The sequence below is a fragment of the Pyrgilauda ruficollis genome, unplaced genomic scaffold (assembly GCF_017590135.1).
Source record: "Pyrgilauda ruficollis isolate IOZ18807 unplaced genomic scaffold, ASM1759013v1 scaffold68, whole genome shotgun sequence".
Classification (NCBI taxonomy): domain Eukaryota; kingdom Metazoa; phylum Chordata; class Aves; order Passeriformes; family Passeridae; genus Pyrgilauda; species Pyrgilauda ruficollis.
In genome coordinates, this window is record NW_024528599.1 from 605095 (window position 1) to 632180 (window position 27086).

The 27086-nt window shown below is 38.5% G+C and overlaps 1 protein-coding gene across 11 annotated transcripts in view; it reads left to right on the top strand.

Moving 5' to 3' along the window:
- Positions 1-27086, top strand: part of LOC121362915 (myelin basic protein) — a 111148-nt gene that overhangs the window by 14205 nt on the left and 69857 nt on the right. For 10 of the 11 annotated variants that reach the window (XM_041484845.1, XM_041484847.1, XM_041484850.1 and 7 more), the window contains one exon: positions 11345-11418. In XM_041484845.1, the coding sequence (XP_041340779.1) occupies positions 11368-11418 (51 nt within the window). In that variant the 5' untranslated portion in view covers positions 11345-11367. Of the gene's footprint in view, positions 1-1965; positions 1989-11344; positions 11419-27086 lie in introns of those variants that run through there. The other variant, XM_041484848.1, reaches the window with a different exon arrangement.

Below are 27086 nucleotides of genomic sequence, written 5' to 3' on the forward strand. Positions count from 1 at the left end.
ACGTGCTATAAAGTTTCAGTCACAGACTGTGGAACTATTACTCAGTATTGCATTTCCATGGAGCAGTGTTTACTGCAGAGTTTTTGAGAAGGGGATTTTAAGGACTCTTTTGGTATATAGTCTTAGAGGAATGTTATGAAAAGAGCAGGCGGTTTATAAATGGTTTGGGAAATAAGGTTGAAAGAGACTTGAAGAGCCTTGTATGAAACCCCTAGTCTATCTAGTGCTCAGAATCAGATGTCTCAGAATATCACCCAATGTAGCCAATGAGCAAAGGCTCCTGAAAGCCAGTATCCATCCAAGCAAAGTGTGTTTCGCTGCTGTTTCAGTTCCCAGAGCTGTGGAGTAGAAGCTGGCTTTGTGTGTGTCTCACAAATGTTTCCTGAGGGCCACTGCTCACAAACTTGCAGAAGAGCTGGTTAGCCAAGACCCTGGTGTGCTGTGGTTGAGATGGAGATCAGCTCCAGCTCTTTCCCCAAAGGTTCAGACCTGTGTTTCCTGCTGCAAGGAGCAGGCTGTCAAGCTAGAGGCTGTTGAGCAGGAGTCATGTTCCCTTTCTTCAGTAAATCATGTCTTGGTGCAGAGGGGATTACAGCTCTCCCATACTTACACTGATCCCTTACAGGATAAAGTGGATGGGCTCAGAGTGGGGAATGAAGTCTGTTTGTCTAGCATCCTACATGCCAGTGAAATCCAGCTGGCTAAAAGCTATCCTATTTCATTTCTGTTCCCGCTTTCCAGAGTAGTGCTGGTTTTGTGATTTTGTTTTGTTTGGGGCTTTGATTATTTTATCCTTTTTTTACAATCTGTTGTCACTGCATGAACAGATGCAGAAAAAGGTAGGCCCTTTCTGCCCCCCACTCCCCCTACTTCCCACCCCAGTGCTCCAGATACACTGTTCAGAAATATGGACTGAAATATTCCCAGGCCAGAGGAGTGCCCTGTGTCATTTGGGGCTGTCCTGCCATGGTAAGAACCACACCATTCATGCAGTCCCTGAAATACAGTGGTCAGACTCTTGCTTTCTGCCTTCAACACAGCTAGGTGTTCTACTCTCTTCTGGTTCTCCCAGAGCCCTTCTCTCCTGATGTTTAGAAACATTCTGACTTTCAGTTTAGACTTGGGTGTGGGCAGTGTGTATTTTCTCTTCCTCCAACAGTCATTTTAGCTTTGCTTTACTTAAGCTTGACATGTTATAAGCTTTTAGCCTTATCTCTGTCTAATAGGTTCCTATTGCTCCCCTCATCTTTGCATCTGTTCTAGTAAAAAATTCATGTTGTTAGATACGGCTGACCAGAACTGTACCTTGTATTCAGCTGATGTTATGCTAGTGGCTTGTGTGATGACTTTAATTCTTCCCTGTTTTAGCTGGAAATACTCCCTCATGTTACAATGTAGGTCTGTTTGTCTGTCTTTTTTTTTTAAATCTGTTTTCCCCTTGCCAGATCACACTGGTGACTCACAGTTATCCTGTGATCAAGCCAGACTGATCTTCCCCTTCAGTATCGTCTAAGGCGATCCCTGGTTTCCCACATCCTGTGTGAGTGCGCTAATCACAAGCTTATTATCTCATAGTATAGGTGACCTTCTGCTATAGCTGCTTAGGAAAAAAAAGGGCAGGGAGTGGGTTGTTGCAGTGGTTTCCACTTTGTCTTGTGATAATCTTGAGCTTGATAGTTCACATTTTCTTTATTTGAGACAAAGTTGGCTGAATGAAGACCTAGAATGTCAGAGAAATAACCTCATTGTATATTGATGGAGTTCTGGTGTAAAATCATGTGAAGCTTCTTGGCTGTGTCATCGCAGCTGGAGTGTTATTTTGTATGACTGATAGCAGAATTTGAAAGCCATGGAACACTTGTAAAATAAGAAAGGAGGTGTGTGTTGTGAGTACAAACCCTGGAATTATGAATAGCTGAGAACGGGTTTTCAGAATTACAACTCTGGATTTAATTTCCTAATGTCTGCCAAAGCTTCTCAAGTGGGCTGTAAGTATTTTTTTAATGTGTTGTCCTTAACTTATCTCTGCCTTTGCTCTATATCTGTAATATGGGAGAAAGGTTTACCTTCTGGTCATGTGTTTTGTCTGCTGATGTTGCAAGACCTTTAGGGAAGGAACTTCCTTGCTATTTCTGCGTACTGTCTGGAGAACCCCTCTTGGCTGAAAGCTGTGGACCCTATCACAGATGATGGCATTTGCAACATTTCCTTTTTAAAAAAATATTTAGTTAACAGTAAAATAGTTTACAAGTGCAACTTGTTCAAGAACAAGATATTCTTGTGATGGGTGGGTGCTGCAAATATTATATACAAGGTTGCTTTTAATCATATAGTGGATTTGAGATATATTTTGTTAATCATGATTGAAAGTGAATACACTGCTAGTCTTATTGCAACATTTATTTTCTCACTCCATTTTTTTGATATGTTGCTGGATTTTGTTATATTTTTCTTTTGTACACAGATAAATAGTGAACTGCGTTTGAAAACCATGCTGAAAAAATGAGTGTTTGGCCTGTCACATGCTTTTGTCTTCCTTTTAACGTGGAATAAACAATCTGGTTTTCTTTTTAATGAAAGAAGAGGAGATAATGGTCTTGTGTACATTTAGAACATTCTCATGTTCAAATGGAAATTTTCCCCTGGGTCTATCATTGTTCTCTTCAGTAGTTATTCAGTAATGACTGTTTCTATATTGGCTTTGAATGTACCTAATAAAGATTGGGAAAACAACATTAGCACATGACATTTATGAGTTACATAAAATGAGACAACATTCAAGTACGAGCCACGAGTTCTTGAAAGCATATTTAAAGAAGCACACTAGTACAATAATTATGTCAGGGTGATGTTCCTCATGCAGATTTCAGCTGCTGTTACTCATTAATTATTTAAAATTCCAAGTGCAACAACTCACAGCTTAGTGACTGGAACCTGCTGAGCCTCTGACCTAAACTATTAAAGCCAAAACATCTGGATTAAAATTCTATTTGAAAATAAGATAAATTGATTATTTATTTCTCAGCTATACAATTATCCTTTGCAAAAAATTAATTTTGCTTTCCTTTCTCAGAAGGAAAAGTAAATCAGTGTGTCATCACCAGGGAAAATCCCAAACTGGGGTCAAAGTGTCTGTGTTTGTAGGTAATCATTTATGAGTCCAGAAAAATTGCTTCTCTACAGCTGAGTTACTTTGTTCTTAAATTTATTTACTGGTTCAGAGAAGAGGAGCATATAAGTTTCATCAGGTGTCACTTGCAACTTGCATAGCAAACCATTTCTGACTGGAGAACCGTCTTGTTTGTCTTAATGGACTCTGGATAATGGTCTTTTAGGAGGCTGCCGCATGAATTTTGAACATTCTTGCATGCTTACAAATTAAAATACTAGGGATTGAGTCTTCATCAAATTACTTTAAAAAGCACTTTAGGATCATGTGTTCATGTGTGAATGCTCATACAATTCAGCCAGGCAAAAGAAGGCAAAAAGAAGTGAGAAACACAATGCACAAGAAGAGAAAAATACAAGCATAGAGTTAAGGATGCATTTTTTCTGTCTCAGAGAAGAAACATTGGGTTTTGTGTCTCTTTGGCAGTGTGTTTATGGGAAGGAAGGGAGGAACATGACTGTAGAGAAGTAGATTGGGCCAAAGGGAGTCAACTCGGAGTATGGTGAAAGTCAGACCCTTTCGCAATATCATTATTCATGCCAAATGTTACAGAGGAGAATCTGCAGGAAATCCATCCTGTTGGTTGATATGTTTGCAGTATAGATAACATATATGAAGTCAGAAGAGAGAGAAAAAGGTCAGGGAGAGAGAGAGACTTTTTTTTTCCCCTTTTAATTGGGAAGGATCTAGTGATTCAGTGTTATCTCACAGCACAGTTAATGCTGTCTGAAGGGGGTGAATCATCTCCTTGTCCCATCTGTCAGTGTGTTGAATATGAGAAGAGCAGGAATACAGTGCCTTTAATTCATGTGTGTTTAGAACTGCAGGTGTGCATTTTGTAGTCAGTCTCCACAAAGTGTTAATGAAATACTGATCATCAAAGTGCCTGTGTTCTCTGGGAAGCTTAGGTAACCTTCCTCACTTTGAAAGGGAGAATATACCGCTCAGCATTTGGAGAGGGCTGGTTTTTCTAAGCAGAGAACGGGAAAAAAAAGTGAGTTATCGAATATATCTTGGTTTTATTCTCTAGGCAATTTTAAATTTTTATCTGAAAAGAGGTGCTATGCCTTGTCTGTTTTCAGAATACCTTAATCTCAGAAACTGAAAGTCTTCAAGTAACAAACAATTATAATTTTCGGTATCATTTCTCAGTTGCTTTTTTTTTCCCCCCTCTGGTACTGTTAAGATTGTTATTTTGGCCTGAAGTTCTCCATGATTTGAATATGAATTTTGTTCTCTTTTTTTTCATCCTTCTGGTTAATACTGCACTTGGGTTATATATTCTTGTGTGGTGTTTCCTATTTTTCAAGACTACTTAAGAATCTAGGACAAATGTCTTGCTTCTAGTTGTTGACTCCCTGATGCCGAATGTTGAGGTTCACAGCTGTGGAGGTGTATTTGTAAAGGAAATATGGTACTTTAGAAACCTTGATGGTGATAAGCACTGGTCTTAGGAGTCTACTGCATATCTTACAAATAGATAAAATGAGGCTAAGATATGTCTCTATTCTTAAACTTTCCATCTTTCTCTGTCCCATTTTTTGTCTTTTTTTTTTTTAATAAGATAATGTATTTTGCTGTAATATCAAATTATTTTGTCTGTGAAGCACATAGGTGCTGAAAAAAAATCGATGAATGTGTCTGATCCTTTCCAGAAAGCTGGAAAAATTGGTCCTAGCTCCAAGGTGTTGTATACCATGCAGACCTAAACCTGTATGAAAAAGAAAATAATAACACCTAGCCTATTTTGTTGTGGTGTTGTGCATAAAAGACAGCATGTAGCAAGTGGACCTGTTCATATTAGTGACTGAGATAAAAACAGACAAATCAGTCGTAGCTTCGTAGGAGGGCACCGTTTTCCTTTTGATACATACATTCAAGGGTGGTGTATGTGTGGCCCTCTCTCTTCCCTGGACTGGGAATAGCTGAGAGGCGCAAGTATCTCAGCAGAGTCACAGAGTACTTACAAGGAAATCCACATTTAGTCAAGACCCAGTTGTAGGTTCAGCGGTAGGAGCGCAGCAAGCAGAAGGGACGGAGCTCACACATGCTGGGTGCATCTGTACCTTGCCCCAGGCCTTTGGGTCCTACCTGGCTCCCTCCTCAGATGCACTGGAGGTGATAAGGAAATTTCCTTATGACCCTGCAGGTGGATTGGCACAGAGTTCACAGGGCTTTGCTAATCTTAGTGTTTTGAAGACAAACAATAAACATGTGGCTAATGCCAAATGACTGTGGTCATCGATGATTTCTGTTTGCGTAAAGGAGTGTAGGTACCAGCATGTGCTACATGACCTTAGGGGAGCATTTTTCCATTTGGGAAGCAGAAGAGCCCTGTTGAGAAATTTTATCTTTCTTAATGGACAGGGTGGATGGTGCTCTAGCAAGGAGAGTGGAGTGGGTTGAAGGAAGAAAGGAGAGAAAAGGAAGAAAAGCCAGTGCTACAGAAAATAAAATAAATGTGGCTTAACAATTTCATTGTAATCTCACTGTTGTCTAGAATGAAGTTTGGACTATGCTCAGTGTGCTGAGGTGAGATTCCTGGAAATCACAAGCTTTTGTGAAAAATAACGTGCAATATCCTTCTTGTTGCAATAGAAGAAAATGGTAATCAAAACAGTCAGGAAACATCTTAAACCTTGGGTCCTGCTTACCCTATGGCAGTTTTAGGAAATAGTTTGCAACAATGTTTTTTTCACAGAATATATTGTCTCTCGCTGTTGTAGCCTTTCTCATGTGCCATAGTGTTGCAGAAGGTTTTAGAGAAAATGAGATAATTTTGGTGTCCTTTGCAATGTTACATGAAGTGTGTATAAATTACTGAGCAACTATGCTAGCACTGGGAAGTATTTTCTTGGGTAAAAGTGTTTCAGAACTTGCCCAGTCTCTCAGAGGAGTGGTTTTCTAGGCCTAGTGTCCTTGCTAAGGTACATGCAGTTATCTGTAAACATAAAAATTGCTGCAATATCTAGATAGGTCAGGACTGCAATATGCAAGACACTGTACAAGCATGATTAAATACATCTGTAAGTAGTAAACTCCTGTTGACTTCTCTGATTTATAGCTATGGTCACCACTGAAATCTTGGTTTTGATAATTCATGATGGAAATATGTCTGGAATAATGTGTTTTTCTTTCAGAGAAATATAATTGTGGAAGTCAAAAGTGAAATAAAGTTTGATTTAGGAAGTATTGCACTCTTTCACAATAATGAAAAATTATATCTGCGTTAAATAACAATGAAACTTGCAAGGGTTTAAGGCACTATATTTTATGAAATTATTTTAGTTGAATTAAGAGGGTGGGATTCCTGAGGAGCACTTTGTCCATGAGGCAGGTTACTTTAGTTACGTGGTTGCTCACATCTGTCTGTGAAACGTCTGACTGTGGCTGCTGAGGGATTTAGCTGCAGGTCACTCTTTTGTGCCTGCTGGAGGTTTTCTTCCTTGGTGAGTTGAAATATTTGGTTACCACGATGAGGAAATTCTGAAGAAACAGATGAGGCATGCTCAGTGCCTCAGTCTTGTTTTAAAAGAAGATTAAGTGAAAGGCTTCCTTGGAAAGAGGTGTATCACACTGAGAGCTTGAAAAAACCACTCAGAGATTTCCATCTAGCTGGCAGCCACTGCTGTGCAATGTGTCAGCTTTCTTCCCAGGAAACCGTGTAACCAGGACCTGACACTACCACAAACAAACAAAAAACCAAACACACACCAAAAAAAAACCCCCAAAAAACAAAACAAAAAAAACCCCAACAACAAAAAATACCACAAGACCTTGGGTAAGTTTGTAATTAAGAGTTTACATTAGGAGTCTACAAGAATTAAAGAGAACTTGCACATTTCTTAAAAGAAATTACCTTTTTTTTTTTCTTGATAAGATCTGTATATAGGAGTAAATCATCATATTTACTTGTGTAAGAATAGTTATGAATTTAGCAGGAAGTTTTAAGTAAATTCCTCAAATATTTTTATATTCTTTGGTTACCCTTCCCATGTGTGAGTAAGGCTAGGAACACTTGTAGCTCTGCACTATTACCCAACATCAGTCTGTGATGAATACATATTCCTGGACAAGGTAGTAATTATGTTCTGATGCCTGTAAATATGTAAGTTCTTGCATACTTTTATTATTACGTGTAGTTCTGTTGAGTCATAATTAACGTGTGGGAAGAGGTAAGATTATATTTTAAAATCCATTTTCAGCATTGTGTGATACACATTCAGTAGTTTATGCTTTTTAATTTGAAGTAACCATTAATGTTCAATAAAAGTGCTCCGTGTGGATTGGCTTATAGACTGTTTTGACTCCTCAATTACAATATCACATATTTAAAGTCTGATGACTACCTGGGTGAACTTTTTTCAGGCTCCTGTAAGAAAATGATATTTTGCAGTTAAAACTGCATAACTTGCAGAAAGTGATGCCATTGCATTTCTTGTTATATTCAGGAGGTTTGGAGAAGTGTTTTTCTGCCTTTCAGTGAAACTTCTAAATCATAAACTTCTTTATAGGACAGTGGGTGTGTATGGGAAGATGACTAGAATGACTTGTTTAGCTGCAAATACCAACAGGCAGACTAGAATGGCCTAAAATATGCTACAATGATTTATGTTTTTAAATCCCTATTTTTAATCAACTGCTCAGATGAAGATAAATTACATGATGCCAACATAAGTGTATTATTATAGGTATGTATTGTGTAGGACAGAGTTTTTTCATCTCTTTTTTTATTTTGAGTTTTGGAAATACAAGTTTTTCTCCTTGGGTAAGGCACTAGCATTTCTGCAGTTGTTGCTAGTTGGAATATGGGTTCCTGCTGTGAAGAAAGTGGGAAAGCTGCTTGGTCTAGGCTTCCATCAGGTTGTCTGTTAGACTAACTCTGTGAGAAGGTGAATTGATGGGAGGAGACACTTAATTTCATTTCCCCAGGCAAAATCTCTCTGCTGTTTTTGGAATTACTCAAAGCAGCTGGCATAGGTGTAGTTACTGCTGTATCAGTCATGGATTGGGAAGTGCCAGGTCATGGCAGCAGAGCTGATTCAGCTCCGTAGGTGGTTATGGCATAGTGCTGAGGCAGCTGGATGGCTCTGCTGGTGGCACCTGCAGCGGTGGCTCACAATTTCTTGCCCCAATTCACTCACTTCACCCAAAAGAGTTTTTAGGCAGAAATGTTTTCAGATTTTAGTCCTGTTAAATCGGTTTACTCGTGTGGCCTTTAATTTTCTGAGCCTCTCAGATGGTTTTAATGTGGAACCAGGAACTCTTGATGGGGAGTTTTATAGGGGAGCTGGTGATGTAACTCCATCCACTGCAGGCATGCAGAATGTCCCTTCTCATTTGTGACTCAAGCTCATGTCATCTCGTAGGATTTACAAAACTTGCAGGGTTTCACTAGGAAGGTTTTTGGCAAATTATGTTATGGTCATAAGCTTGATCCCATGTGCAGGCCTGTTCTGGCAGCTTATTGTTAGGTGTGATTCATGTGAGATTCAAAGAAGGTATTGCATTTCCACAGTACTTGTGCTTCTTCATTGCTTGGAGCACTGTGACTGTTCTTGTGGCTGTTCATCGGTGCTGAATCATTCATGGATTCCTCTGCAAAGAGTATTGTTCAGTTGATGGACATGGTTAGGAAGTCTAAGAAGCTGTGTCTTCACTTCATACGGAGCTGCTTAGTCTGGCAACCTAATTATGAAGGTGACTAAAAAGAAAATATGAATCTTTTCCCAGCTGAGATGTTTAGAATAGTTGGCTGCAAGTTCCTACAAAGATTGTAAAAGTGAGTAATCCTATTCAAGTCAGTGACTCAACTCATTGCATAAAGATTGGCGCAGGTAGAAACTGTTCAGTGTGGTCTCCCTCCGGACAGTAAGAACCAAAGTCAGTGTTTAAGTCTCAGTGTTTTATCCTGAAGTGAAAACAACCGTGTGCTCAGTTTTTAGTCAAGTAAGGTGGATTTCTGCTTGAGGCTGAAGTGAAAAATTAAGTCTTTATTGCTATAAATGCTTGCATGTATGTGTGGTTTTACTTGCTAATCAGATATCTACAGAAGAGTTGGCACTATACAATTTCTTTCATAATTCTTATCAGATTCTTGGTATCCTTTCTTTGCCAAAGGATTACTTTGATTTCACTTTAGATTTCACTGTTTAATAGGTAGTATGAAGAAATCTGTAACATTTAGGATACCCTTGCTAGTGACTGGTTGCTTTTGTCCCTTTGGCTGAAAAATAGTTTTATTGCTACATGAGGAATTAACAGCAGTTACCTGTAGCTAACTTCTCTTCAGTTCAAGCATCTGCATTCATTTATGCATGAAAAAAAAAAATATAGATACATGTAAAATCTAGTTGTGAGTGTTTTATGGGTACGGGATGGTTGTTCTCAGGGTGTTACTCCAGAGACATGAGAGAAGCTAAGGGGAGGCAGGAGGACAGCGTCACAGATCTGGTCTGAAAGTGTTGTGTTGGCTTCATCATCTGTGTACTGAGACATATGTGTGTTATAGACCAAATTTGATAGTTAATTTTTTTCATAAATGTGTGGAAGAATAACACATGGAACATTTGCCTTTATATTCTGCTGTAGACATGTCTTACAGTTTTGTATTCCACTCTGCTTTCCTTGTGTTGGGAAGTAGGTGATGAGGAATGAGCCGCTGTTCATAATTTGTAGAGCAAAGCCCAGTTTGAAGAAGTTCAGGTCTGAAACCCAGTGTATATGAATTTATCTGTATTTTTCCTTGAAAAATTTTAGAGTGTAAAAAATGGTTGAATTGACAGTGCTGATCTCACAGTTAGAAAGTACAGGGTTAGTTTTTTTGAGGGTTTTTTTTGGTTGTTTTTTCTTCTTGTTGTTGTTTTTTGTTTTTTGTTTTTTTTTTTAATCTCATATGCAATAGATAGTGCTGGTTTAAAATAATCTGTTTCCAATTTTGCAATAAATTCTATCTTGAGTGCATTTACTGAGTTTGGATGCTTTTTAATTTTGATTTTGTGAGACCTTGGAAGTGGGTTTTTGTGAGGACTTAATTAATTGGATACAGTGATAACATGGAACTTAGAGCAAACTGAATTCAGTGAATTGCCAAATGAGCATTGTAGACCCTCAAAATTTGAAAATTTTGGGTGTTGGGTGGGGTGGTAAAGTGTGTGTGTAAGTAAATCTATCAGTCTCTCCAAAAGTTGAAGTAGAGTTACAAAATTAGATTGATTACTTATGACTGCCCATCACAGATGTGTCCTTTGTCAAAAGCAAAGTTTCTGTCTTTAGAATCCTTTCGTACACAAATCAGTGCGTGTAGCTGGGGTTATAACAATATATGAGTTTGTATAGCCTATTGCTTTATTTCATGCGTGTAGTTTTAAGTAATGCATGTCATTTTAAGTCTCATAGCCTCAAATGCTGTGACGCACTGCATTCAAATCATCTCAAGGCAGCAGCTGCAAGGTCCTCTACAGACACCTGCATCTATTACAAAAAATATGTGGCACAACCATGCGTGTGCTCTAAAAGCTGAAATTTGCATGTTGTGGTTTAACCTACATAAACTCTGTTACGCTGAGACACGGCAGGATGAGCCAGAAAATACGAAGAAAGAATTGGCAATATTTTCTTATGTGCTCATCATGATAGTGGGAGCTGTAAACAACTCACATGTTCTAACCTACAACTCACATGTTCTAACCTCCACAGCAAATTGTTAGCAGTTAGTGTGGTGCTTTTTTCACTAATTGCTGTTTACATAGTGGTAAATATGAATTCAAAAGAACTTACTTGAACTTTTATGGAAGTTTAAAGTAACAAATTATTTGATATGTACTGCACTGTTTGTTATTAAAAACATACTATTGAAAGACAGGGCCTCTACCTAATTTCTAATCTAGTTTTGTTTTATGTGCAAATTTCAAAAATAACATTTTATTTTTTTCCTTCTCTTTTATGTCTTTTTTTTTTTTTTAATAGAAGTAGGAAAGCTTTCTAATATTGCTTAAATGTGCAAAATAGACCAGATAAGCATGGGAGTTTTCTTCCTTAGGATCTTACCTTGGATTGTAAAAATTCTCATGGAATATGAAAAATTTCTTTGTTATGTATCAGGTTAAAAATTTATTTGTATTTCTTTACAAATGTATTGGTCTCAAAAATGTTGTTTTGTTTTTATCTTTTCAGAATTTAAAGTTTGGTGATCCATCATGGGAAACCATGTAGGAAAACGAGAGCATAGCACTGAGAAGTCAACCAAGGTGAGTGTAGAAAATGGAAGAGAGAGCCACTTGGGAAATATATATTCTGTGAAATACAGGGGATTTTTAGGACAGTAGTTGTTTACCAGATCACTGTTATCATTACTGTTTTGTAGTTTACACTGTGAAGTGACAATGTTGTTGAAAGACTGTCCTATGAGATGTGGCCAAATGAAGATTTTGTTGTGCTGGATTTAATGAGAAGTGTGAAGTTTGGTCCATAGTTGGTAATAATCTTCTCAGCCATGGTGGTAATGAATGAAAGGAACTTAGAATCATGATATTGTGGAGTTTTTTAAGAGTCAGTGAGCAGAGTTATATTCTGTGTTATATTCTGTTGACAGTTTTTCATTTGGGCAATAAAATTGGCTTCATCCATAAGAAAAACACTGAAAAAATAGGTAAAATAAGAGGATTTTTAAGGACAAGATTGTCAATCCAAGGAGATACAGCTTTAAAAATCTTCTCCGTAGGAAAAAAAAATATGAGAACTGTAAAAATGTTAATTAAAAGTTCTTTCCTAGTATTTCATTCCTAAGCATCTGCTGACACTGTTGTGCATTCTGCACATAATGTGGTATTCTGTTTGCCTTGTGATAATATCTTGTTTATTTGTTTTCTATGTTGTACCGGAAGAGATTTCACACATCTTAAAACAGAACATCTTTCTATATATATTTAAAAGTAAGAAAAACCCCCACTGCTTGCTGCTAGCTATTGCTACCTTCCCTCCACACATCCTCATCCTAAAATAACAGTGTACAGTCTAAGCCCACACTGTATAAAGCTATTGCCCTTTGCATTTGACATAAGATGTAAAAGATAGTTCTGGGCTTTATCTGGAGCAATGTGGGTATTTTGCTTTGCTGTGGAAGATAAGCAGCTATCCCCAAAAGGTGTACAAACTAGAACTCATACTCATAGTTCCTTGCCATCTCCTTTAGGAAAATGCAGTCACACTGGACGGAACAGGAGAAAGCAGGAACAGAGGACAGCTACATACAATTTTGTTTTGTCTTGGTGCAGTATTTTGCAAAATGCTTTCGTGGCCCAAAGTGTTGGTTTGAGCACAAACAGTAGAATGAATCCCAAGCTGCTGTCTTGTGGTGCCTGGTCTTGCAGACTTGCCCTTTAGAAAATTCACTTGTGCAGAAAAGTCAAATGCGCCAAACAGAAACATTTAGCCAAATATTTTGATCCTTTCTGAGTAAGCATGTGAGATCCTGCAGGTATGATACATTAAGTTTACAGAGCTTGGTGGGCTGCAGTGCACCAAATACCCCCTGCTTTGGTCATTGAGGATAAAATTTGGTTTAAAAAATCACATTGTATCTTCTCTCTTGCTGTGGGATCCCATGTGTTTGAGGCGCCTGGATAGCAGGTGGGTGAGTTGTGAGGCACATCTGGCTTTAAAAAATTCTTCAAATTATAACAAGAGGTGCAAATTCTGTGGTGATGAGTGAGAGTCAGGTGACCGTGAGTCTGCACTTGGTATACAGGACAGAACTACAAGGAAATGGATGGCTGCAATTCTTTAAAATTCCTTCTTTTTCCTAATCAGTTCATGGAGAATACTTGATTCTGCAATCAAAATAAAATTAATTTACCAAAACTGTTTTGTGAAGCAGGAACTTACTACTGTAATATTGTCTTCTGGCCTTCACTCATCCTCCTAGAGGGTCAAAAAACCAAAACACCAAACCCCTAAACTTTCAAACTGGCAGTGCTTGATCAAAATCTCCCTTTATGCACAGAGTTGTGCATAATCTTCTTTATCTAAAACAGTGATCATGCCACAAGAAATTACAAGGCCATAGATTTAAAATCAGGAAATATATTGATAAGAGACTACTATGGATTCCTAACAGGTAGTTATTCTTGATTCAGTTCTTTCAGGCAGCATTAAATTTCTTAGTGGTTGCATTAACCAAGCCAGTTTGTTTTGGGTTTTTTTCCCCTCTTATTTTCAAAGTCAAAGTAGTTGTTGTTGTTCAGTATTGCTGTAGATTAGAACTGTTTCCCGCTAATCTTCTGGACCTGCTGAAGGTTTGCAGAGACTGCAAGAAAGAGGCAAACATCTCACCAAGGGTCTTTCTAAGTTTCATTGCTTTCACTCTCCAGGCTGCTTACTGTAAGTCCTTTCCCAAAACTGTAGGTCCAAAGGAAAAACATGATTTTAGGCAGCTTCTTTGAACCTTTGAGGTCAGATTTACAGCCACTGTACTGCTCCTGGACTGGTAGACCATTTCTCCATAGAACTATTTTATGTATAGTGACATTAAAGAGACTGTTGCGAATTGCAGCAATCCCAGTTCTTGGTTATCTGGTAAATGTCTTTTAATCCAGCAGTTACTGTGAGGTTGGTTTGATGTTTTTTTTGAGTTGAGGTCTAGCTTCACTTTACTTTTAGTAAATTTGTGTATTTGAATTACAAAATTAGAAATGGACTTCTGGAAAGCAATTACTTCATGAAATGTCTAAGGTGACACCAGTATGCTTTCAATTAGGAAATTTACAGATGACATTAAGATGGCTTCCTATGCTGTGACACTTCTTTCAAAATATTGTTCTCCTCTTGATATATAAATATGGCAAGCTACAGTGATTATTTAATAAATAATGAGATACGGTGAAATTAAGTGAATGCTTTGCAGAATATTTGACCTAAGTAATGTGGAGGAGTATTTACAAAACCCTTCTCTTTTACTCACAGCAATAGCATACACCAGCTCATTTCTGTGAGATTTCTTTCTCATACGTTTAATGGATCTGCATCTTTTAGAGTTTTGTGAGATACAAAAAAAATTCCTCAATGAACCCAGGATTTTCTCTTTTCTTTTTACTTTGAAAGATACTAGACTTTGTATCTGCTTAATGCCTTAGTAAATGTTTAAGTATTTATTTTGTTTACTTTCTTCTTACTGTTAATACTTGAGTTTGTAGTTAACATAAATATATCTAAGAACAACAATAACAAAAGGAATAGGCTGTCCTGAGTTTATTGCCCTGAGTTTCTTTAGAGTTAAATGTAGAGGAGTAAAAAGAATAGACAGTGGAGTTTTACTGGTTCAGCATTCTAGTTGATGTGTGCTAATTTGTCATCATTGCATGAAAAAGTGGCACAATCTCTTTTGCAATGACTAAAGCTGCCTGTGTTACAACAGCACAGTTCTCTGCTACTCCTCATTAGAGAATTCTGCACAGCACATTATTGCCATCCCAAAATGTTTGAACTGTCTTGCTGTCTGTCAAAACTGGCCCTTAATGTCATTGATTGTTCAGGAAGAGGGGTTTGGAAGGAAGGTCTGGCATTGTCCCACTTATTGCACAGCAACTTCCAAATGCTCCTGGTCCAAGCAGCCTGGTTTTCTTGGTCACATAGTGCTGTGGGGACCTGGAAATCAAGCTTGTGACCTGTTATGGAAGATCAAAACCCACTGCACTGCCATGTCAAGGGATTGCTCAAGAAATTTATACAGGCCTGGGACATGTTATATTATGGGAAATGCTGGATTATCTACCTAGTTCATATCCTTTATGTAATTGGGGTGTGCTGTAAGAAAACAGCAAGGAACCAAACCCAATTGCCACTTCTGGTACTCAGCTCTGAAAAGCCTTGGGAAATGTAATTGCAGGCCAAAACTGAAAACAGACATAATGATGAATAGGCATTCAGTCTGCAATTTAACGTTTTCTTTGAACGAAAAATAATCTGTTGATAATGACTAAGTCTTGCTGGGTAATGAACTTGTGAAAAATCTTGCCTTTGATTGTCCTGTGTTATGTACCTATATTCTATAATGTGTTTTGCAGTGATTGATTTGATATAACTTTAATAAACTGTCTGGTTCTCAATGTTTAAGGACAGCTCAGCATAACTACTTCAAGCTAAATTGCTTCAGTGAGCATGTGTCAGTAAATCAGATAGTTTCTGTCCTGCTTTAGAGGAGATTCTATTTCCTCTCCTCTTTTTTTCCTCTGTTACCTTGCTAATGTTGTGAAATTAGCACCCTCTCTAAGGCTGCAGTCAGGTAACACTGATTGAAAATATTCTGTCTCTTCCTGGCGAAAGGAAGTTGAAATTCTTAAGATGACTGGCACATGATGGTAGTTGAACTGTTCATCTCATACATGCTCAGGGATCTGCAAGCATAAAAGCTTTTACTACCTCTCATGGCTTAGGCTGTTTACAGGCCTGAGCTGTATGTGTGGTTTTTGCCAGGTGCTTCCTCTTGATATGCATCATAAATTATCAAAAAAGACAAAAAAAAACCAACAGATGAAACACTTTCTACTTGCTTAGTTAATTGCTCTGAAGTATTATTTTTGTAATATAAAAATTTATTGTTTTTTGTACATACAGCTTGAGAGATGTAACATAGAGATTGTATGGATTTTGAAGTCTGGGGTACACTTTTCTGTAAAAAATAAACAAAAAGAAATACTCTTATTACCATAAAAAATTATTTACGAAGTCTTCTCACTTTTTTCCCCCTAACAAAGTTCTATAGCACTATTTTTATTTTCCAGTGTAATTGTGTGTTTTACTCTTTCCTGTAAAGCAGTAAAGAGCACAGGAACTATTATGGTGAATTCTTTGCTATTTGATGGATAGATTAAAACACTCCCCCGTGAGCCAGTATGTTTTTTGAAGGCAAGTGAAAAGGAGAAAAAAACTTTAAAATGTTGAGAGTGCCAGTGTTTTCTGTGAGAGATTTGACGAGCATTTTCACCAGTCAGTTTTACAAGTTAGATATGCTGTGTAGAATCACTATGACCATCCGGTGTCTGGTTATGCTGGCATGCCTGGTACAAGGAACTGCTGCTTTTGGGAGAGGCAAATCTTCTTCAAGGGTGTGAAGGGAAGTTCTGAGCAGTCAGGTTCAGCAACACCAGTTGAATTTGATAGATGTCTGTGTTCCTCATGTTCTACCATCAACCTAGCTTGCCCTTGAACAAATCCTCATGTCCTCTCTCTGTCTTCCTACTTCATATCTTAACCTTCATGCTGTCTAACTGGATGGTTTGTTGGGATAGATGCAGTGTCATTCTGTATTAGTAGTAGTGCTTGGAGACCTTGAGTGGAGCCTTCAGGCACTAATGTGCTTCTGCTGGTGGGATGATACAGAAATGACTGTACTGTTTGAAACCTCTGAGAATGCCAAGCATGAAGTAGCTGTGACATCTGTCCTCAAAAATTAACCTTAACACCAGCACTCAGTATGCTATCAGAAGTCTGTGTTAATGTTTCAGTAGGCAAATAGTTCTACTATGAAGTTTGTAGGAACAACTTTTGTCTAAATCCAAGTAATGTGTTTCAATACTTGACTGTTCATTAAACTCTTTGGATGCTAAATTTAGTATAGTCAATTGTAGCTGCAGCAATTAATCTTTCTCATGTCTAAAATATAGCAAGCTTGTTGAAATTTTGTGAGGATGATAAGTTGTCCCTGAATTGAAGCTGATGCTCCTACGCTTCCATGTTTCCCTTTGTTGCATGTGAAGGCTACTGAAAGTACAGTGTTCTGCTGTGCAAGGAACGTGTGGAAAAGTTAAAGCAGGGCAGGTGCAAGTGAGGAGCAAGTTCTGGCCCTGCCACAGCACCCACTGCTAATGTTTAAGGAGATGCCTGAATTGTATAACCATGGCAGTATATCACTAGATCTGTGTTTCAATGAAGAAGTGAGTAAATGTGTGGGCAATGGTTGCATAAAATAAGTTGCAAGTGTGTTTTTCTGTTTTGCATGCAATGGCTAAGTCCTAGTGCTCCTTGGTTTGGGTCTTGAGCTGGTTAAGCCTGCATGGGTGTAAAAGGAAGAGGTGCAGTCGCTGTGGTTTTGGCTGGGGAGGAGGTAGGGTGTCAGGCTTTGCTCTCCCACCCTCAGCCTGCAGAACTGACTAAAAGAGGGAAGTGCACTCTGTGCTTTTTTAAGGTCTTGTGCTTCAGATGCCATGTTTTTGTGGTAGTTTTCTACAGTTCCCTCCTTGTTAGCTTTGATGCAGAACTAGATAAATGTCCTGTCAAATGAGTTTAATGCCAGTGCCACTTAAATTAGCAAGGAGCTGGAAGAGCAGGGGTGTAATGCAGTAGGCATTCTTTGTGAACTCTCTGTGAACTGTTCTAGCTGCTGAGATGACTTTTCTAGTAAATCAGCCCATACTTCAGCCTGAGAACATGTTGTTCAGTGTTTTGGCACCTTCATGCCATAAAAATTAAGGGAAAGTTGTTGATATATTTCATTTTGAGGAAGCAGTAAGTGACATGGTGATCCTGAAAGGGAGCAGTGTCCTTCTTCCTGATGGAATCTTTTGTGCTTTTACTATTGTGGTGGTTGTGGATCAGCTTGTGGCAGTAATGTTGTATCACCCGCTCTGAAATTGGTCAGGTGAAAATTCTGATTTGTTACTTTGACCCTGGTTGTATTTGAGAAAAGCTTAAAAAATCTTCTGTAGTAACGTGTTACCTTAAGATGCAGTTATATCTGTAAAATAAGTTGTGGTGAGAGGCATTCGCCCTTTTAGAGAAATGGCCAAGCTTTACCTCTGCGTGTTTGGTGTCAAACCACAGCAGAATCTCCAGTGTCTAAGACAGTGGCTGTAGCACTTCATAAAGTATTAAAACCTGTTAAAAGTGCATTTTGAAGTTTGGTCTCATCTTTTTCCTTCTAGTGCTAATTCAGTGGTGTTTGATGCTCCTGGGCAGCAGCTGTGCAGAAGAGTTCTGGAGCCATGTTTCATTTTAATTCTCAGTTTCTCACAAGTATTTCTGATAATGCAGCTGACTGTCCAGATAGGGTAGCTGTGAGACATAGTTTTACACTGTGCATCAGTACAAAGTCAAAACACTCTCATATCAGATGCTAAATATTCTGCCGTGGGAAAAGAGGGGTTCCACATTAAGCTGAGTTGAATTTTGCTCTCATTTGTAAATTCAGCAAATGTGCAATGGACATAGGAAGGAAAAGGTTGTAGGGCTTTCCAATGCAAAGTATTGCTGACAGTAACTTCTTTTTGCACTTCAGAAGTTGAATTTCTTGAGTAATTGGAGCTATTTGTATAGTGAATAAATTTAACTTGTCTGCAGCTACAGCTCAGAAATGGATTTTTCCACTTTGAGGAGAAATGCCATGGAATGATTTTCCTTTTTATTTAACTTTTTCAGTCTGTCTGCTTTAAGTAGATGGAAATACTTTGGTAGCATTTGCTGGGGGACAAAAAAAGAGTTTTTGTAAAAGGAAATTGAAAAACTTTAAAGCAGAATAATATGATGTTACTCTTGATTGCTGCGGTAACATTTGCTCTTAAGAAAATCGGATATTTCAGTGCAGCATCCAGTGGATGTGGCCATAAAAATATCAAAATTTACATAGAATTAAAAGCCACAAATTACATGCCAGTTACCTTGGATGATTAGGGAGACTTCTGAGCATCAGTTGCAGTCAAGAAGAGGCAATAATGCATTTTTGTCACAGTGCCACACAGTGATGTTCAGGCTGGTGTGGCTGGACTTAGAATTGAAAGCTGAATTTAGGGAGGCCTGAGGGCACTCAACTTGCTTGGAACTCTAGGCAGCTCAAAAAACATTGAAAAGACATAAGAGACCCAGAAATCTTAGCAAGTCTGTCACTAATGAAATATGACTTCAAACAGGCACTTATCAAAACAACAGTCACCATTTTTGGGTCCTCAGATTCTCCTGTTCAGTGCAAGAGCTTCAGGAATGGATTCACTGTGTGATGGTGCAGACATTTTCAGATGAAATGTAGAAATACCAATATACTGGAGATGTTTTGATTAAAAAAAATTGAGACTGTGATGTTGAAATCTGAGTCATTTGGGGTTTTTCTTGTTTTGGTTTTGTGGTCAGAGCTAACTTACCCGTCTAGCTCCTTCCTTTATCTTCCTTCTGCTTCTTTCACCTGCATGCTTCTTTCTTCCTGCATGCTATTTTCTGCCAGCATCTCTGATGCAGTCAAAATGCCTTGCTTTGATTTTTCTGAGGTATTAGAAATATTTAGTTGCTGACAGTGCCCAGAAACAGTGAAGAGATGGCCAGTTAAGAGGCAGTCTGATCCGGAAGGTGTGAGCACCACAGAAGAAAATTTACACTTTTCTGACACATATCCACTGGAATAATTACTTTCTCTTCAAGCCAGTTCTCTCTCTTCATGCTATAATATGACTTTCTGCAACCTTCCCAGCCTACCACAATACATTGCTTTACCAAGCAATCCCATAGTGCCATTGTCAGTATTTGAAAGATAAAAATCAAAACAATATTCTGTTACTTTTATGACCAACTATCATTGTCACTTATATATTGTTTTGTCATGAAGCTGTTTTGGATTTTTGCATTTGTACTTTGTACCTGTTAAAGAATTTGTTATGTGCAGCAAATGCAAGAACTTGTGTGTAGTCCTTTTGGGGAAATGTGGCTAAAATTTGTCAGTGTAAAGTGGAACTGCAAAAACTTTAAATCCCACTTTTGTTTCTTTTGTGCACATATATGTAAGTATGCACATGTCCATACTGAAAAAGTGCAAGTGTATATTAAAAAAAATATTTGTATATAAATGCAAGTGTATATTCAGGTACTGATACTGTGCTTCTATCCCTGTATGGCTGCAGATGTGCTCCCTGTAGCAGTTTCAAAAGGCAAGACCAGTAGCTTTTCACCCTGGGGAGTCTATTCATTCTGATCTTCCCCGTGAGCTACAGACTAAATGTTTTCTTAATGCTAAGCCAGAGCTTTCTACTGCAGGTGAAACTTGCCTTATGGTACACAGTGATAAAGCCTGAATAATCAGTACTTTTTTTCTTTTAGACTCTTGTCTGAAATTCCAGACAATTCTGGGTTTTTGAGACTTGGAAGATGAAAGATGTGAAAAGATGAGAGCATGTGAGACTCAGAATCTCAAGTCAGTGCCTGTAACAGTTGAGAAATATTTATAGATCATAATAAAATATATTTAATCTGTTTCAATACTTCATATGTATTGAATTAAAATTCAATATCTTTAATATATTCATCAAATCTATAGTACTAGTATAAATATATATCTTCATGTTCTAGGAGAGGCTTTGGAGCTCACAGCAGGTGAAACCCACTGCATAAAGTAACAACTGTTTTATCTTTGGTGCACTACTGCACAGAAAACAGTGTGTTTGGGATGACAGACATTATTTCTGGAGCTTGGTCACGTGAGATGAGATTCTAGGTCAAGGCTGCACACAATGTTATATTTTTGTGCTTAAATAAATAACTTGTCATGTGCTGCAGGATACTTGCTGATAGAAACTTGCTGAGGGGAGGACTTCTCCTATGATGGCGTGCTAATCTCCAGTTTCCTTCAGAATCAAAAGGGTGTTTGGAGAAAACCTATGGTACATATTTTATTTGAGATGGATCTGAACCACTGTAATCCATTACATTTAGGTTGGCTTAAGTGAAGCATGTTTGTTTGCAGGTGCTAACAATGTGTCCTGAACATTTGACTGACAGCTTTAGGATACTTTTACTTGACAAATTAATTTTAATGTTGATATTTTCTTTCTACAATACAGTATTAAAAAATATTCAAAATAAAAGGTTTTTCTTTATATGTGCTTCAACTAATTTCTTGCCATATAAGTGAGGATATTGGCAAGAAGAAAAAACAATAGATTAAATACCTAATAAAAATTCAGCTTTGATACTTTTTGCACTTGTTTTGCCCTCAGTGGTGTTATGTTCTGCTTTTCTGCAGTCTTCTCAGGAAGGGAAGGAACAGAACTACATTCAGGAGTCTCTTCAATGTACCTTTTCTGTCTGTTGCCTTCTTTTCCTTTCCACTGGCATTTTGTCTATTGTTTTTCATTTTTTATTACCTTTATATGATGCTGTGCTGCATAGTCTTTATAAGAATTGATAAAACCGTATAAAAATGAAAGTTTTATGGAGCCTGGGGGAAAGGAGGCTACAAGATCCCTGTTATTGGATGTGTTCAGTTGGGATGGGGAGCTCTGGGTTCTAATACCCTCTCAACAGATTGTATGGATGTCTTGGCTGATGGCTTTAACTCCAAGTACAAGAACAACCAGTGGAGCAAGGGATATGTCTGCCTTTGGCAAGGGATGCTGAGATCTTCCAGGCATCAGATTCTGCTCTGGGATTTTGCAGAGTTCATAATGCCATAGCATAATGTAGTTAATACTGTAATAATGTAAGATTCCATTGCAGCTGTTGAGTCACCTGATTATGGAAGAATAAAGGGTTTATGGCATTTTGGGAGCCCACAGGGCTTGACACACAGACTTTGTGTCAACTAAATTGCACGTCTTTGATAATTTCTGATGATGGCTCTTGCTGCTGTATGTAAGAAGCAGGAGGGGCCCTCAGAAGATGTCTTGCAGGTAGCCCCCAAGGGAGATGGCTGCACCAGCAGCAGGGGCTCTTGGCTTCGATCGCAGCTTTGAGCTCTGGTCTCAGCAGATGACGACTTGCTCTGGGTTTTGCCCCATGGGCTTGCTTTAACCAAGCAGGCTGCAAGCCATGAGCTGGTGGAACAGGTGCAGAGTTGCTGTCTTTGTGCTGGAGCCAGATGGCCATTTAATTGTCCCAGTCGCTGAGTAAGACTTGGCCGAGTCTCTTGCTCAGTTCTCAATTCTGCTGCTGCTGCACTGCCAAGTTGGGTCTTGTGGGCTTAAGAAAATGAGGACTTCAGCGACAACTCTGAGCATCTGGACTTCTAGTCATGGTATAATGTGGTTAGTTTCAAACCTCAACATGGTTCACTGCCTAACATTGTTTTCTTAAAAGAAATTGATTGATGCTTTCTTGAAGTAAAGATTTCTAATCTGTGCTGGCATATCTTGCTTTACAATGTTGTTAATATCAAGGTGATAGGAAAAAGCTTTAAGTAGGAGCCCTTATTTCCAAGGTATTATTCCCTGGGATTTTGCAAGGAGAAGCTTTGTATCTGTTGAGTTACCTCTTACCAGGACAAGAGCTGAGGGGAAGAATTTTGAGAGTTAAGAATCTTTTGGTTTGCTAAAGTTTTCAAAATCCTGTTTAAGAACAACAATTTTTCATTGTTCAGAAGAAGTAAGACATGATTATTTGAATGCTGCACTTATGGGGAAGTGCTAGACTTTAGGACTTGTAAACTTGCAAAGTAGAATTGCAAATTAGGTGTGTTTGCTTATCTATATGCTTATACTTATTTGCTTGGTTTAATAACTGCAAATATTTTTTATCTGTAATCTCTTCAAATGAAAATATTTGTTGCTTATGTGTAACTCAATCAGTTGTTTTTTTGTCAAGATAATCCACTTTTATTATAGTAAATCATTTAAGAAGCTACAGCTGTGGGGTGTTAGAGGCAAAGGATGGGACTAAGCAGAGTAATGATAATATTATTTGCAGTGCTAGGGAATTGAATTAAAAAGATGTCTAGGTATTTCCAGCAGGCCACCTCTTCTGTTCAGTGCTAAAAAGGCAGGCTCTGGGTCTAAAGTGATTATGAAGTACCATTTTGATTCAAGCTTCTTGAGTTAGACTGTCAGTCAAATCACAAGTAGCCTATATATGGAAAGGATCGAATATATGTGTTAATAAAACACAGCTATTTAAGCTTTTGTATTTAGAGTTGATGGATCCTAATCAGCATTTAAGATTTTTTTATCCATCATGCTCCACCTGTTTTGTTCAGTCCCGATGGATCCTAATCAGCATTTATTTTAAGATTTTTTTATCCATCATGCTCCACCTGTTTTGTTCAGTCCTGGATCTGATTCACACGGCTTTTTTTAGTTTTGTTTCGACTGTGTCTCTGGCAGTACCAATTCTACCCAGAAGTTACATAGCCTCTGGATTATACTACCCCTAGGGGAGAAGGTGGAGAGCTTTGCATGGTCTGTTGTGCTTATGTCTGCAGTCCCCCCTGCACAGCACATGAATAATACCAGAAAGTCTGCCCAAGGTCTACCTGCTCCCTTTTTAGGATGAAATACCACCAAAAAAAGGACAGTGAAAATAGCTTCTTGTTTTCCCACAGGTTTCTCTCCAGTTAAATTCTCTGCCTAGAGAAGCAGTTGAAAATAGTTGGTGCTACTTTGTTTTACAGTTGCCCGCATGACTCCTTTCCTTCCTGCTGGCCTATAGAATCAAGGCATGGATTTTAGCCTTCACAACACATATGCAGTGATGTAAAAGTCTATTTATGTGCAGAGGGTTACTAAGTAACAGTTGCTGAGGGAAATGCAGTCTTTAACTGTGTGACGTCTGTGCACTTAAAATTCCCAGCCAAGTAGTGCATTAACATAGATTTTGCACATTAATAGAATGGGATTTGCTGTGGGCAGTGTGAGAAAAACCTTAGGAAAATAACAGTGTAGTTTAAGGAATTGTGTTCTCTGCAGCCTGACCCTGTGGACAGGAGATGAAACCAGTTTTTGTCCTTCTACCTCATCCTCTCTATACCGCACCATAATTAAGGACCTTGATATATTTCATAGAATCGTAGAATATCCTGAGTTGTAAGGGACCCACCAAGTCCAACTCCTGGCCTGCACAGGACATCCCCAAGAATATCACACCAAGTGCCTGAAAGTGTTATCTAGACATTTCTTGAACTCCCTCAGGCTTTTCCAGACATTTCTTGAACTCCCTCAGGCTTGGCTCTGTCCAGTGCCTAGCCACCTGCCCACATGCAGAACCTTCTCCTAATACCCAGCCTAAACTTCCCCTAACACAACATCAGGTAATTCCCTTCCGTCCTGTCACTGATCAGCAGAGAGGAGAGATCAGTGTCTGCTTCATTTGCCAGCTTCCAGTCAACTGGGATCTTTCTAGAATCCCAAGACATCATAGAAAACATCCCAAGACCATTGAAAAATCATTAAGGGAGGTCTCCTGGCAACATTGGGCGGCTCCTTGAGTGTCCTGGGATGAATCCCATTAGGCACCATAAACTTGAAGGGATCCAGCACCATAAACTTGAAGAAGCAAGTCCCCCACAGTTCAGGTTGGCTGGGGATTTATGATTCTTGCATTTGCAGTCCTCCAGTTCACAGCTCTGGAGGTTCTATTTTAAATATTTATGTGTATTTTTTGTGCATTTTAATATTTGTTTGATATTTGTGTATTTGAATTTATTTCTGCATCTATTGATAAAAAGGATTACATGTGCAATCAGTTTGTTTTGCGTGTGTACCTTCTTTCAGAGGGAGGAAAGTTGAGTGGCAAAAAACCAAAAAGAGTGGGGGATAGATTGGGTGTTGATAGTATAAGGAGAAATTTCCCTTGAGCTCTTCTGTTAACTCTGCTTCTAATTTTTCAGTCTATCAGAGGATTTGTTTTTCCTAAGGGCTTTTTTTTCCAGTAAATGTTACTTGGGAAAGGTCATGTGTCTAGCCTTGAAAATGAGCTTTTGTATTGGAAAAGATTCTACTTAAATGACCAACCTTTCCTTTAAATCACACCCAGTATGGCTTACAGTAGGGCTTTGAACTGAAGACCTTTATATGCTGATAAAGATGATTTGTTCAACTTTCATGAAGTCTTACAGCTTTTAATTAATTTCTCTATTACTTGTTCCCTTTTTGTCCCAAAATACTTGGAGGATAGGGAGAAGTGTGCTTGTATGTAAATAATTATTGCAGTGGGAAGGTAACACGAGCTCATCAGGCTGTGTGATTTGCTCACTGTGGCTTGAGGAGATCTTAATTTCAATGAGGTTCTTACATTAATGATGTCATTGTATCAGAGTACATAAAAGGTGGGCAAAAATAAATTTTTATAATGAAGTACTATCACAGTCCTTTAATTAAAGTGTCATAAATATCTATCAGGCATATCCAGTCATTATTTTATTGGATTTTAATGACTTTGTTTTAGCTAAATCCAAGAATGTTACTTGTTGATCACTGAGAAATACATTATGACTAGAAGTTGATTTTATGTTATTTACCTAGGCTTCTCAGTAACCAGCATTGTCACTGTCATGGGAATAGTAGCGTAATTTGTCAACTGTGCAAAATTTACTTTGTTTATTTACTCAAGACAATTGGGTTTTTAGTTTATTTTCTTGTTATTTCTATGCAAATTAAAAAAAAAACAAAACCAAAAACAAACAAAAAACACAGCAAGCCAAGCAAAAACCAAACCTAGTGATACCGTCTCTGTAAAAGTTGGTGTGTTCCTGACATTGTAAAGTCTCTTAACATTTTTGATTTGGTGTAATTTTCAAGTACTGTCTGACTGCATTTTTTGCTTGTGTTTGAGAGAGCATAGTATATGAGGGTTTTTGTAGTCTTTCATGCAGTTCATTTTGGTTTTGAGGCCAGAAACTCTTCCCTCTGGAGAGAAATTGATCCTGAATTCTTCATTGTTAAGTCAAGCTCCTGCTTTTCTGTAACTCTTTGTGGTCAGCTGTGACTGCTCAAGTGGTTTTAAACTGGTGTATTGGCCACAGCTTTTCCCTCAGGAAGCTGTCATCACTGGTGGGAGTACTGACTCTGAGCACAGTAGCTTTTGTGTCTACAGAGGAAGCAAAACAGAACAAGGGGGGAAAAATAGTCACACAATTGACACATCTATTCTTCCAAAGCCTTTTCTTGTTGCTCCATAGGGGCCCATGTGTTTCTTTTCTCTCAAATGCCCAGGTTCAGGAGAACTGGAGTTAAACCTATTTGCCAGTAGCACCTGCTTTTCCCATGTACTTCAGGAGCTGCTCATCAGTTCCAATCACCTGTAATGCAACCATTTATAGTTACTTAACTAAAACAGATGCAAAAAAAAATTTAAAAACTAAAAAAAGGAACCTTTTCTGCAAAGCTGCTTTCAGGCCATTTGAGCCCTGTTGATCCTCATGCATGGAGTTAACCCATTTCATCTGCAGAGTTTTGCATGTGCCTTAATTGGACTTCATGAGATTCTTGTCAGTTTACTTCTGTAGCCTGTCAAAGTCCCCTTCTGAAGAGCACCTCTGCCTCTGTGTACTGATCAGCCCCCCGCTCATTATTATTACCTGGGTTTTTAATAAAGACATTAAATGATATTGGCCTTAGTGTTGATCCCTGAGGGGTGCTGCTGCTGGCTGACAGACAGATGGACTCTGTGCTGCTGACTGCCATCCTCTGAGCTTGGTGGTCCTACCAGTCACCCACCCCTTGTATTCCACCTACCCAGACTTTATCTTCTTGGTTTGACTGGAAGGGTAGAGTGGCAGACTGTGGGAGGCTGTGTCACAGGCCATGCTCATGTCAGGGGATATGCTGTCATGTTTCTGCCCTCCTCCACAAAACCAGTCATTCCATCACAGGAGGCTGTTCAGGGGGTTTGTCAGACACCATTTGCCTTTGATAAATCCGAGCAGGGTGTTCCTACACACCTTCTATCCATGGGGAAAAATTACTGTTAAAACTGTTATGTCATCTAAAAAAAGAAAAACAGCTAAGCATTTGAAATGCTGTGTATAAAGCATGTCTCTCTTTTTACCAATGCATTATCACTCCTTCAGTGTTAATGTAGAGGTTCTGTTGAGTACAAAATGTACCTACCTTTGACTGCCTTTTATTCTTCAGTAAAGTATTGCACTTCTGAATTATTGACAAAAAAAAAAGCATACTGAGGCCTTCTTTCAGGACAAATCCACAGAAGAGGCGTGAAGTGCACCTTCCAGTTGTAT